This window comes from Manis javanica, chromosome 2 (assembly GCF_040802235.1).
Source record: "Manis javanica isolate MJ-LG chromosome 2, MJ_LKY, whole genome shotgun sequence".
Lineage (NCBI taxonomy): Eukaryota > Metazoa > Chordata > Mammalia > Pholidota > Manidae > Manis > Manis javanica.
In genome coordinates this window covers 128,406,250-128,420,462 of record NC_133157.1, presented here as the reverse complement: position 1 = coordinate 128,420,462, position 14,213 = coordinate 128,406,250, and the positions used below count along the sequence as shown (strand labels likewise).

The window sequence follows — 14,213 nt, the reverse complement described above, 5'->3', positions numbered from 1 at the left end:
GATGGCAAAGGCGAGGATGGCTAGGAATTGGAGAAGCATTGGGAGTAAGTCAGAGGGGCTCATTTTAGGGATTGAGAAGGAATCAAGGGAGATTCTTAACTCAGTCACAAGACTGGGGAGAAGGGAGAATGGACATGAGAGGTCCCTGAGGTCTAAATTTAGGTCTTGTGTTTGGATTTGGGAGGGGTAAGAAAGGAGAGGAAACTGGGATTGCTACTTTTCTGGTTGGATGGATTTGTAATTCACCAACAAAGGGATAAAGCGGAGGCAGGGAGGGTGCAGAGCAAGTCCAACAGAGAAAGTGAATATGGGACCTGTTGTGTTTGGATGACCTGTGACAGCTTGTTGGAGGAATCCAGCAGGAAAATGGACATATGGGTCTGGAGCAAGAAGTAGTAGTTTGGGTTGGTCATAGGGACTTTGGAGGCAAAATCTTAGTCATAAAGACCTTTGCTTATTGGAGAACATACAGCAAGACAAGAAGACCAAGGATGGAACTGTGTGAAGACAGGATGCTTGAAGATGAAAGGAGGAGACTCAAGTTGCGGAGAGAGAGGTTAGTTGCTGAAGTTAAATTCTGGAAGATGCAGAAGGAAACGGAATCAGGATGGAAGGATTGCCAGGAAAAGAAGTGGCATAAGGCATTTGCAGACAGGAAACTTAAAAGCTGCCGTTTCTTGTTGACCAGAGGTCAATCTTGCATTTAAACAGGTTAAATAAAAATTAAACCACATAAGCACAGGATGAAGCCATGTATTTCTTAGACTAAGGGTGCCACAATTTCTTTAGCAATGATCAGGATATGCTGCTAATTTTTTCTTACCCAGGAAACCAGAGGTCCATCACTGTCGATCCACCATCAATCGCCATGCACACATTTATTAATACGGTCATTCTTCCAAAAGCTATTTATTAGCAACTTACTGTGCCAAGTCCTGCAAACTTGGTCCTTGGATATGAAAGTGAATAAAGATCACACTAATGTAGACCTGTATGCACCTTGTACCACTGCCAATTTCCTGCTTTTGGTATTGTACCACAGTTATGTAAGATGTAACCACTGGGGTAAACTGGGAGGAGGGAATATATGGGTGACCTTTCTGTACTAGTTTTGCGACTTCCTGTGAATCTATAATTATTTCAAAGTAGTTTTAAGAAAATGAGTAAGAAACAGCACTGGACTTTAGAGCAGTCATCCAGTAGTGCAGGGAGTTCCAGAGATAAGGAAGCAATGGTAGGTTTGGGGCGACAGGAAGGACCAAGTGGTAACACGTGGTATGGGAGGGTCTGCTCGCCTGGTGAGCACATCCAGGAGACTCCAAGCAAGGGCAGAGCTGGCAGGTGGACTGACGGATGCCTTCTGAACAAATGTCTTTCTAGGGTCTCAGAATGGGAGAGTGGGGCCTTTTAAAAAAACCTTTCATAGGTTCTCTCATTTTATGCTTGCAGTAGCATGCGACACAGTGTCCCCCTCATTGTACAGAAGAGGGCATGGAGGTCAGTAGACACTAGTTGTCTCTCCATGCTCACACAGTGGCCACCTGGAAACCACAATTAAGCTTTTTCCCGGTCCCCAAAATGAAACCGTGGACTTACTCAGGTGGATACGTATGAGTCTGTTCACCACCCACCTGGCCTTCTCAGTTATTTGCTCGGTTGGTCTGAGCAGAATGAAAACATTTGCAGGCTGGGGAGGGGGGTAGGAGAGGGACCATGACAGGAGGGACAGCTGAGTCATTCAACACTGGAGAGATGGCCTAGCCAGCATGGACGCCACCCCACAGAGAATGACAGCAGCCCCTAGAGCGGCGCATCTGGGAAAGACTCATACAAATACAGCTCCTGAGCCAAAATGCTTCCCCTCGCTGCTGGTGGCGCGCCTCCTACCTCCGGGGCGATGTAGTCAGGGGTCCCGCAGAAAGTGTTTGTCTTGGTGTCTCCGAGCATGTTCTCCTTGCACATTCCAAAGTCCGCTATTTTGATATGTCCATCTTTGTCTAACAGGATATTATCTAGCTTCAGATCCCTGAAAAACAAGAGCAAAGCAAAATCTCACTGAACACATCTATCCACTTCTGTTAGAGCTGAGTGGCCATAGGCAGCAGCCGCTTGTCTCAGCGGCCCCAAAAGAGCATAGTGGGTGCTGTGTCGGCCCCGCATCCCTCCTCCCTGTTCTCGGGTCACAGCCCTGCTCCTGGATTCCCGGCTGCTCCTCCCGGCCTGTCCTCCCTGACCAGCAGCTCATGCTAGAATGTCATCCACAGCCCTTCTGGCCCAGGTGGGTCTTCTCAGGGCCCGACTGGTGTTCTGTATCTTCCACACCGAGTCCAGCATGTGGTGTGATCTCGGCACACAGTCATGTTGCTGGTATGAATGGCTGAGCAGGCAGTGAAATGGGTGAGGTATTTTCTCTGCTGTGGCATCCTTTAATTTTAAAAGGGGCCTTCAAGAAGCAATGCCTGGATAAACAAATGGCTGGTGATGAAACGTCATAAGGGACCCAGAGCTGGTGAGGTGTTGGGCAGAGGGTGCATATACTATACAACTTGTGTACAAGGTGGAGGTACAGATAAAACCAACTCAAGGGAATGGCTTGTGGCAGCTGATTTTGCTTTCTGGTCTACCCAGGAGCATAGCACAGTGTAGTAACACAGGCAAGACACAAGTCTTTACCCAGAACCTTTCCTGGGCTTAATTGTGAGAGAAAAAGTCCTAAAAAATATACTTGCTTTATACTTACCAGGTGTTTGTTTCTTTGTGGATAATTACAATGCACCTAATTCCAAGACCAATTGAGGAAGGCTGCTCCTAGTTAAGGACAATTCTAGAACCAGAGTCCATCTGATGCCAGAGACACTGTCAATAAATCCCTCTTTCTGTAGAGAACCAGTATCTCTGTGGCACCTGTTGCATTTTTAAGGAAATGTAACTGATGATAAAACTTATAAAACACAAATGAGCCAAACTGTGCCTCCCTGAAATGTACCTCTGGGTCCACGAACTCTTCCTGTGATTACATGAAACCCCAGATATTTGCACAGTGATGCCAGGTTTCCTCGTTTTTCCCAAGGTCAGGAGCTTTGTTCCTCATAGAGTGTGGTTTTCAGACCCTTTGACTATATGGCCCTTACCCTTCAAATATATTGAATTTGTCACTGTTCTTCTTAAAAATACAGCCCTGAGAATGGCACCAGTGTGTCCCAGACGGATGGTCCTGCTGTGCGGGTTACGGGTGCCCTGCTGGCCTCCGTTGCGAGCTTCCTGCCTCTTCCCACTGCGGCCTGAGCCACTGTGCTCGTAGGCTGAGCAGCCTTCTCCCAGTAACAGTTAACATGGAGCTCACGGTAAACAAAGGCCTCCAGCTTTTTTTTCCTACATAAATTGCCACACCAGTTTCTTCCCACTCTACACCTGTAAAATTGATTTTTAAGAGATTATCCAGGTGCTACATTTGATATCAATTCCTTTAAACTTTTATTGATCTTAAGACAACAGCCTTTTATGAATTCTAGGTTGTTACAGAATACCCAGCTTTCTTTTCCTTTATGTTCTCTGCCCATGAATATCTGAACTTTCTGAAATCTACTTTAGGACGTGTGGTTGGTGACATGGCTACCACGGCCTTGTGTGGGAAGGGGACTTGGGAGACTAGGACCAGCTATTGCTTTCACCCTTCTCTGTACCTCCTTGTAGAGCATCTGCTCAGAATTCCTTTCTCAAAGATTCTTCTCCCAAAGGGCCTGGCAAGCAGCCCTGTTTCCTCCACCTCAGTTGCCTGGGCCAGAGGTGGATGTCTGATGTGCCTGGATCATTCAGTTTTTCTCAAAACGGTGTTGGGGTTGCCATGCTGCAGTGCTAATCTGCCTGAACCGAGAAACTCTTAGGACTGCTGGTGGCATGTCCTCTAGCATGCCCTTGGAGAAACCGGAAGGTGGTTTGTGCAAGGAGAGAAAGGAAGTGGCGAGGCTGAGAGCTGAGATGGAGGCCATATAAGTGCAAAGAAACTGAGATGAGAAAAGCTCCTGTGGTTCTCATGGGTCTGCATCCGTGGCTCCAGTGTCTCAAGGCCAAAATTGTGCTTGAACAAAAGCTTGGGGGGTCATATGTTACTGTCGTCAATAATTGCGTGAGCCTGAAGATCCCGTCACTGTTTGTTTTGTCTTATTAAACTGAGCATCAAGGGGGTTGGAACTACATGTTGCTTGTTGTCTGCTGGATTGTGATTGGTCTGCAAGAACATGGGCTGGGTGTTCAGTATTTGCCGAATGGATTCATCACCAACTAGTGACTATCTCACCAGTGATTAGCAGTTGCAGTTAAGTCCTGAGTAACTGCTCCCTGTCGTTGCTTTCTCCACCTTCTGTGAGAGCAAACTAGAGAGTGAGAATGCAAGTGGCTCTGGTCTGGTGGAGTGACACTATTAGCAGATGTCTCCCCGAGTTGACACCCCCCATCTGGGCCAGTGTAATCTCTCCCTCACAATGCATCTCAGCTTCTGTCTTACGGGTGGCTGGGCATCTGTAGTGGAGGTGTGTGTATGTCACCGACCTTGGCTCTGTTTCTCTCCCATCCAGTTAGTCTTCCTCTGTCCTCAAAAGTCATCACACTTCCATGATCGGCACCAAAGACCTGCAATATGTCTCAGCCTTTTCCTTACATGGGTCTTCTGTCTTCCCATCCCTTTATTTTGATGAAATACACTGTCATTGTGACTTACGGATTTACAGTCCGGGAATTCCAATTGTATGTTCATTTCCTGATCCACACTCTATGTATGCAATATTGACATGATGTAGGGTTTTTGTTCTCCGGAACACACTTGTACCCTTTAGAGCCACCTATATGAAATGTGGCTGAAGGATGGTTTTGGGCTCATCACTAGGGAGCCAGATATCCAGCTGCCATGCTATTCATAGGTCATAGGTAATGAAATAGTGTCTAATATTTGCACTGGATTTGCTTTTATGTGCATTTCATCATTTGATTCCCACCACAGTCCTTTGATCTGGATTTGTTTTTATTTCTGTTTTTCTGATTGAAAACATAGGCTCTTGAGGGCTATGTGATTACCCCAGCCCACAAAGTCAGTGGGCTAGAATACAAAGCCATACTTTCTCCTCTTTTACATCCCCTCAACCAAGCTCACCCATCTATCTCACTGAATTGATCTTGCTAAGACATCCACTGTCTTCTCTGACTGCAAGGATGCATTTTAACCAATTCTAAAAATAAACGTTCTCTGAGCCTCGGGCTAGGTAAACAAGTTTCATGTCCAATTTTCAATTCACCCTCTAAAGTGGGCCACATGTGTTAGGGATTGGGAGAGAAAAGGTCACTAATGCTTGAGCAATTTGATTTGGACTGGGAAAAACCCAGAAGCGGGCCATGCAGAGCCAGACCTCCAAAAGGGTGAGGAGTGAGGCAAGGGAGACCATCTGAAGGGCCACGGAGCCCAAGGGCATAGTGTCCACAGGTGCACCAGCTATTTTTACATGGCTCTGGAAGCACCTGTCTGCCCATGGGGAATGTCGGGGCATCAGGTAACAGACAATTCAGTGGAAGCCTTCTGTTCAGTTGTGTAGTCAACATAAGCAAAGCCTTCCCATTTGGTAGAGGCAGAATAGGAGTCAGAACTGGCTTCCCCATCCCAGCTTTATCACTAAGCAGTTCAGCCAAGACACGCCCCTCCAGCCTCCGATGACCCATCTGTAAAATGGGTATGACCACGCCCACATTGCTTACCCTCCAGGACCCAGGTGAGCATCGAATGAGATCACCACGTGAGGGAATTTGTAAGTGGCATCAAATATGTGGGAGGGCCCCAGTGTTGTCACCAATAAATTATTCTAAGATCCCTTTCATTCAGAACTTTCTGTTGTAAGATTCTAGATTCTTTTCTTTCTATGTCTGCTTATTTTCCAGCTCCATGTTTTTACTTTTACCTGAAACTAGGGTCGATGTATCTTTTAAGATGCCACTGCACCAGCAGTTCCACCAGCAGATGGTGAATGATGACGCGGGCATCTGCTTCCCTCCATCACTCGGCCTTGGTTTTTGGAATGCCCCACAGCCTTTCTGGTACAGCTGGACACGTTTGCTTCCTGCTCCCCCACCTGACTCCTCACTGCGATTTCTGTGCCTTTTCTGGAGGTACTTCTTCCACCTGAAAAGCCTCAGTCTTTTTAAAAAGCCCACTTCCTCACAGGAAGTGCTCACTGGCACACCCTCCCCAATTCCCATGACACCTTCATTGACCTTCCCTTCAGCACTTACTTTTAATTAGAATCCTACTCGGACTTCAGAATGTACTGCCTGTGTCTTCTTGGGCACTTATATTTTACTACTAAACAAGCCAAACCCAAAACCCAGAAAGTGGCTCTGTTAGGTGTCCTGGGGCTGGGACGCCTGTCTGCACTGCTCGTGGGCACTTGGTCTACATTACTGGCTCTTGAGGGTTGAAGGTGGCCCCCCAAAAGATCATATCCTACTGAAACCTTATGAAAGGGACACTCCTTAGAGAAAGGGTCTTTGCAGATATAATTAAGGATCTCTGAAATGAGGTTATTTTGGATTATCTGGGTGGTCCCTAAAGCCAATGTCAAGTGTCCTTACAAGGGAGAGCAGAGAGGAGACACAGGGAGAAGAGAAGCCATGTGAAGACGGACGCAAGGAAGGATTCTCCCGCAGAGCCTTAGGAGGGCGGTGGCCCTGCCATGACCTTGATTTTGAACCTCTCGACTCCAGAACTGGTGGGGATTAAATTTCTGTTGGTTTAAGCCATCAAGTTTGTGGTAATTTCTCATGACAAACCTTTTAAAACTGACATACCTCTTTTGTGAATAAACCCAGAAATCATAATCATAAGTTGTCAGAAGAAAGAAATTAATATAAGAACCTCCTTGTTAATTCAGTTGCCAAATGAAAATTTAGGGAAGTTACACATAGGCAGCTGAACAATTTCTTACGGCAGGCTAATCTCACTGTTGGTATACCTGCTTGATGACCTCTCCTTAGCTTCAGTTTCGTGCTGTCTTTCAAAGATCTCCTAGGACCTCACTGTATCTCCTAGGACCTGTACACTACTGAATAAACCTACTATTCTTTCTTATTTGTGCATAAGGAGCATTAGAAAACATGGGTTCCCATATATGAACACAGTATGAGCTCTAAAATGGGTATACTTTGTGATAGTGAAGACGCTAGGGGCCCTTCTGGTCTTTTTGTTCTGAATGTTGATAATTTACAAGATGTAATATTGATAGAAAGGAGTTGTGATCTGGAGAAATAGGCTGCACTGGGCACAGGGGATGGTGTCACGAGGTCCCTTTCAGTGCTAAGATCTCTTTTTCTCTCCTGTCATTCTAATTTTTTCCCCCACCCACTCACCCTCCCTCCCATCCATCCTCCCTCCCTCCCATCCACCCATCCACCCATCCACCCACACAATCTGCTGAATATCTTGGTAGGAATATATTTTAGGCATACTGCAGGCATTACAAACATAAAGAGAAAAAAGAAACATGAATTTTGATCAGGGTTTGCAGTGTTCTGGTGGATATTTTTCAATTTTCTGAAGATTAAAGAATGGTATAAAACAAGTTTTTATCTATTACTTTGCAGACTGACCAAAAAAAAAAAAAAAACTCCCCCAACAAACAAACTATATCTGAAGGTTACCAAAGAGAGTGTTTAAGAGGAATGATTTCCAAAACCTCTCCTAAGTCTCTAGTTCTGTAATTCAATAGGCCAACCCTTACTTGGCTGCACCTGCTGCGAATGGAGGGGTCTCCCCAAGGGAACCTCAGCCTACATGCAAAAAATACCCAAGCTCTGTACTAACCATCTCTGATGGACGCTTCTGGACTGGACTTGCTGTCCTCCACACTGTGGGGAACATCATTTAACCTTTACTGAAGGCTCTGGGTCACTGTCATGAACACTCGCCACAGAAGGGCACAGGAACCCACTGTCCAGAGCCCACGAGTCATGTCGTATCTTCTCTTTACACGCTGCACTCGCCGCGCTGGCCTCCTGGAGCTCAGCCAGCCTGCCAACGAGTTCTGGGTTTTCTTATTTTTACATTCCCCCCAGTGAGTCAGAAACCAGACAAGTTTTTGAAGATTTGTATGATAAAAATAATGTGTTTTGAGAAAGCTATGAAGACTGATGCACAATAGCTTTCATCCAAGGAGGATGTGAAATGATGGTGTATAATAGAGACATTTTGGACAGACACCCGAAGAAGGGCACGCGTGTGTCCCATGCACTGGGACAAGGGCACGTTCCCACGGTCTGTCTGTGTTCAAGGAGGTGCTCCCCTCTTCCCACTCAAAAGGAGAGCATTTCTAGGTGCCCAAAGCAAAAACAGGCAAACATGAAGGAGACAGGAGAGAAAGCAATGCCAAGATGCCAAAGAGAAAGCAGAGAAATGAAGGAAATGAGAAGAGTGGACATAGGAGGAGAATGACCGTCAGGGTGGGAATAAATACGCAAGACTGGGCCCTATTGCTTTTGAGACCAGCATTGCTCATGTGATTGGTATTAGATCATTACTGGTGTTTTCACCATGACAGGAAGCCTGGGTGTGGAATTCCTGCCCCCAAGGCACACTGGCCATTTCAGGTCATGGAAGTTCAATGATTAAAGTAACCGACCTGGAGATCTGGCAGTCTCAGTATTTGTTTCCAGAGAGTGGAATTTACCTGTAGACAATTCCTTTGGAATGGAGGAACTGCAGACCAAGAATGATTTCAGCAGCATAAAACCTGAAGGATGGAAATAAGGTTCATCATGAACTTGATAGTGGAACAAAATCCAGTCCCCACTTATAGAGTGGGTGCCCCATGCCGGGCTCTGCTCAGTGAACACACATCGCTTACATGTGCACACACATACTTTTGTTTAATCCTAACTGCAGATGCCATCCGTTCCACACATCCAGCTTCAGCCCCGAGAGAATGACACAGAACTGCTGCCTGAAGTCAGTCCTGCCCGCGCCTAAGTGCTTCTTACTTGTATACCATAATGTGCAAACTGCCATTTTTTTGCTAATAGAATATACACAAACATTAAACATAATAGTATAGGGAAACAGGAAAATAACTTTTATTTTTATTTTAAACTCTGTTTGGAGCCCTTCAAACACAGTATTAGTCCAAAGAGACCTGGCTTATTCAAGTGTAAGAAATGCAGCCTGCGCGGTGCAGGGAAGACTGCTGGAACTTGGGAGGTGGGGCATGGCTCTCCAGCTCTAAGAGGGCCGCCTCAAAGGAGACGAGTTTCCACCACCACTGGTGGGAAAGCAGCGAGAGGTAAGGGAGAACTCCCTGCAGACACCTCCTTCCTGGGGGCAGTGAGGACCATGGAGAGCAGGTGTCTGGGGCTTGCACACCTGACAGAGCTGGGGAGGCTGGTGGACGAGAGAATCCTGCCTAGCACAAAAAATATCCAATGACTTCCCTGCTGCAGAAATCCTGTAAGATTTATCTCCGTGCACTTTGTGAATGGTTCCCAGAAGCAACGAGATCATTGACATGGTACCCACTGGGTTTGACAGAACAGCCAGGGTTTCTGCAGGAGCTGGTGGGCAAATCCATCTGTCAACCCAGCACAACCTAAGCCACTCAAACCGTTCACTGGGGGTGAGTGAAGTTTGTAGAGAATCAAAGAAAGCTAGTGTGTACCCACACCTTTAAGTGGGCCTGGTAGCAAAGCGGTCTTTTTAGATGTCAGAGTGGTTTTATCACTCAGGAAATGGGGCCCATGAGAGGCGGAGCGGCAGGAGGGGCTCCGTGGGATTCAACCTCAGTCCCACCTGTGAATGCAGCCTGCTCTCCATTTCGTTTGCAACTGGGTTTGCTTGATGCCAATGAAGGTGAAAATTATTCTCAGAAGTATGTGCCTCTTCTGGTTTCCTAGTCCCCAGCACCCTGGAGCCTAGTGCTCTGTGCCTTTACACGGAGCTTCCCACTAAGGCCTTCAGAACTCCATCCCATGACCACCATCAGGATCTGGGTTCTGTTTGACTGCAGCTTTTCAAAGGGCAAATATTTGCTTCTGTGTTCACAGTATTTAGAAGCCTGATGAGTTTGGGGTGATTCCTTAAGAAACTAAGTAGTTGACTTTAAAACACAGAAAAATTAAAACAAAATCCACTCCAATTTAAGCTTTACAAACTGGGGAAAGGGTTTTGCCTTGTTATTTCCCCAGGAGCTCCTGTGCCCTGGGACGTAGGCATGCTGTGTAGGGAGACAAGAAAATGCTGTGTGGGAACAGTATTCAGGGCACCATGGATGCTCAGCCCCTGAGAACAGTGGAAAACCCCAACCCCTGATGGGCTCTTACGTTGCTCTGGAGAGATCAAACTTGTGGCAGGCCTGGATGTGGTACATTAAGTCTCCTCCATTGAGATACTCCATCACAAAAAAGAGGTTTTCCTGGGAAAAAAGAAAACAATCCCAACTTTTAGCTTCTTTTTTAGAAAGGAAAACAAGGATTACTTTTTAAATGGATTTAGATTGTTTCAGGGGAACTAATTCTGTCTCGAAATCACTTACAAAAAGACTGCTAAAATAACTTAGCTAATTGGTGGCATTTCTGAACCCCAAGAAACCTGCAGAACCTGGGGGTGTGTGTGGACAGTGTTTGATAGGATGCTTGTGGGGTGGTGCTGGGCACTTAGAGGGTGCTGATTGTACACCCACTGCAATTGACAGTAAAGAGAGCAGAAACCAGGGGTTCCGGCTCCAGGGGCAGGCTTGAAGGCATTCATTCCACACTCCTAAGTCATCCTGAACACAGTCTTCAGGTGGGCACTGGCAGGTGTGAGAGTGGGGTGCTCATCCTGCCTCACCCATCACTCATGATGAGACACAGTCCCACCATCGGGAGCTTGCAATCAGTAGAGTGTTACTGCTTTCTCAGCCTGACCTCCCTTGTTGCAAGCCACAGCTTCCAGGCCCATGTGTTGCTCCTAACAGGGTCTCTGTGCAAGTTAGGAGCGCGGCTGTCAGAAGCAAGGCTGAGTGGCTGCATGTCGTGGGCAGAGTACCAGAGATGCCTCGATTCTGGTGAGCCTGAGGGGCTCCTTCTATGTGCACCAGTGCTTCCTTGCCAGGCATACCATGACGCCTTGCATACCCTCATCTTGAGCATCCTCATGAACCACAGAATTTAGTAGTCTGTGAAGTATGGAGACAGCTGGCATGTCTGTGCATGAATCTGCACCTGAAAACCTCACTTGAGAAATCTTTTAACTGAATTAACCTTTAAGTTTTGACGTGAGACTAACTGAGGCCCTGGGGCATATGAGGTGATGGCAGGCTGGTTTGTTCTGGTCCCATGGTGACATGTGTTGTCTGCCATTTGTTCTGAGGCCAGGTCTCCAGGGAGCTGGGGAAACCAAATATTGTGGCTATTTTCACAAGTGCCAGCCTGCTTTTTTCAAAGGGGACCTCAGGTCTAATTTGCTGGTCCCATGTATTTTTAACTGGGGTCCACTCTTTTGCTCGGGGACTGGCCCAGATTCCCTGCTGACACAATCCTCACTTAGCATTGATCGTTTAGACATAGTCTGAGATAAGTTCTTCGCTTTGTCTGCACACACCTGCTTTCCCATTGGCGCCTCTTCTCTAGCTCTTATTCTCACAAGTACTGCCTAAACAGCTTCTCACCTTTACCTTTATACCCAGAACTGTGATGTTCTGTACACACAGTGGGGGCAAAATTCAGGAGAGTGAAGGGTATAAAAGGTGAAGAAAGTAAGACCATTTGTAACAGTGCTTAGACAACAAAATTCCCTTTAAGTGTTGGGATGCTTATAAATTCCTATAAAGGTTGAAGCTTCAGAATTTACAAATTGTCAGGTTACACTAGGAGAAAGTGAGGGTGAGAAATGCCAACCCTACCTTCTAGACATCCCCAGCCCAGCAGTCCTATCACTTCATGTCTGAGTCAGACTAAGCCTACTGCTGACAGTCAGGGGACAATTGGTGCAAGAGCCCAAGGAATCGGGGGGTACGGTCAGTGTTTACTACCACAGCATCCCAGGGGGACCACGCCACCACAGTGATGATTAACTCAGGCTCACAGGGCGATGAATGCCACGCTTGCTCTTAACTAAAAGGTTGTATGGCTCCCTCCTAAATCATTCAAAACAATCTGCTTTGGTTCTCATCTTTATGTTAAGCCAGGGGCACTGAAAAAAGGCCCTTGGTGTCCTTGGTTATTTATGATGTCACGTTGCTTCAGTTTAAGCCTTTGGTTTGGGTGAACACCAGCTGCAGTGCGGGCTTCCGAAGGGGTTTGGAGCTTCCATGCCTGTTAGTCCAGCTTGGGTGGGCAGAATGGGGAGTCGTGCTATCCCTCTAGGGGCATCCTTTCTGGGGCTCTCTGCCCTCTCCTAGGAGGTTCTGATAGCTGTTTGGAAGTGTCAGGAACCCGTTTCTCCAGGGACCTGTGGGGTCCACTCTGGGCACAGTGAGATGGCTCTAAGATGTTATCAGCCTAAAATATATGCATAGAGACCACGTAGTCCTGGAGTGTGGTTTTGAGGATGCACAAACATGTCGACGGATGGACACAGCCCTAGAGTCAGACCTTCACAAACGGCTGGGGAAGCAATGCTCAGAGCTGAGGGCACCCTGCCACTGACCTGGAACTCTGCAGGATCACTCTCAGAAAGAAAAGTCTGCTCGCTGGAAGAACTCTGGATTGTGTCAGGAACACCCAAACCCAGGGTAATTGTTCAGTCAACAGCTTTGCCCTTCCTGAGACCCAAGTTCAGATGTCTTCTATTTGTGACCTGGGAGAAGTGACTTAACCTCTCCTGAGCCTCACATTCTTCATTTGCAAAATGGAGGGCATAATCTTCCACTGCATAGGGTTGTCATGAGCATTAAGTAAGATGATATAAGTAGCAAGCTAGCTCAGGGTTGGCACTCAGCATGCACTTGATAACTGGTAGCTGCTGTTATTATAGGAAACAACTTAAAAGTCAATAAAAAAAAATACCCAAACACCCAACAGATTGATAAACTAAAAAAATGGAGAGAGATTCCATGAGCATAAATAAGAAGACAGTATTGTCAAGATGTCAGTTCTTCCCAACTTGACCTATAGATTAGTGCAATCTCAATCAAGATTCCAGTGAGTTACTTGATGAATATCGACAAACTAATTCCAAAGCTTACATGGAGAGGCAAAAGATGCAGAATAGCCAACAAAAGGAGAAGAACAAATTTGGAGACTGACACAACTGACTTCAAGACTTACTAAAAGCTACAGCAATCAAGATAGGCTGGTGTTGGTCAAAGGACATATCGATCAGTGGGACAAACAGAGCTCAGAAAGAGACCCACACAAACATAGTCAGTTTTTCTTTGACAGAGGGACAAAGGTGATGCAATGGAACAAAAACAATCTCTTCAAGAAATGGTGCTGGAACCCACCATATATTATAGTATTTAGGGAATTAGTTTGTTACCATGTTAACAAACAAGCTGCCCCCTTCCTCCCAGCAGATGTTTCTCAAAGAAAGGAACTGCATGGTGCTGTGGCTCTTGAAACAAAGAGGAAAATGGGAGTTAGATGTCCCCCAGGGCTGTCCTTTTTCTGTTCAGATCACAAGCTCAGAGAAAGTGCGAAGCAGGCCAGCGGTGGGGGACTTGGGGCCCTCATCCCAGCACAGCAGCCTTCTTCCTTATGCAGGTAATAAATTAACTGACACAAATGGTTTTGGGGATAGTGGGGGTTGACGTGGGGATGTGTTGGGGGGGTGTCAACCATGCCTGGCACAGCACTTGCACCGAGGCAGTTCTCATCTGTGCTGTCTCTGACCAGCTGTGCTGTGTGATCAGGTGAACCACACTGGCCCCAACCTCTGAGAATCTACAAGTATCAGTGAAATTCCTCTTTTCACCACATATTTCAATTTTTTCCCTTGGAGTGGGTGGGGGGGGAGGATGAAATTAACAAACTGACTATTGAGCACGAGACCCATGCAGTGCTTCTTGATGAATGGTGACAAAAAACTTATCGTAAGAGGGTCTGCAAAATTCTTAAAGAAAATCTTGATTCACAAACAATGCGTATTTGAAGTAAAATGAAATAGAGAGGAGGCCTCCCATTGAACCTTCCTCAAAGGAGGTATGACTGTTGCTGTCATTATGGCCCACCCTGACACCCCAGAGAAGGTCACACAACAGAGGTCAAGG

At 46.5% G+C, this 14,213-nt stretch overlaps 1 protein-coding gene across 2 annotated transcripts in view; it reads right to left on the bottom strand.

The window, feature by feature from the left end:
• Positions 1 to 14,213, bottom strand: part of PRKCQ (protein kinase C theta) — a 153,583-nt gene that overhangs the window by 14,751 nt on the left and 124,619 nt on the right. For both annotated transcript variants that reach the window (XM_073229363.1, XM_073229362.1), the window contains 3 exons: positions 10,345 to 10,436; positions 8,703 to 8,765; positions 1,888 to 2,026 (listed from right to left, as the gene is read on the bottom strand). In XM_073229363.1, coding sequence (XP_073085464.1) covers positions 1,888 to 2,026; positions 8,703 to 8,765; positions 10,345 to 10,436 — 294 coding nt within the window. The remainder of the gene's footprint in view (positions 1 to 1,887; positions 2,027 to 8,702; positions 8,766 to 10,344; positions 10,437 to 14,213) is intronic.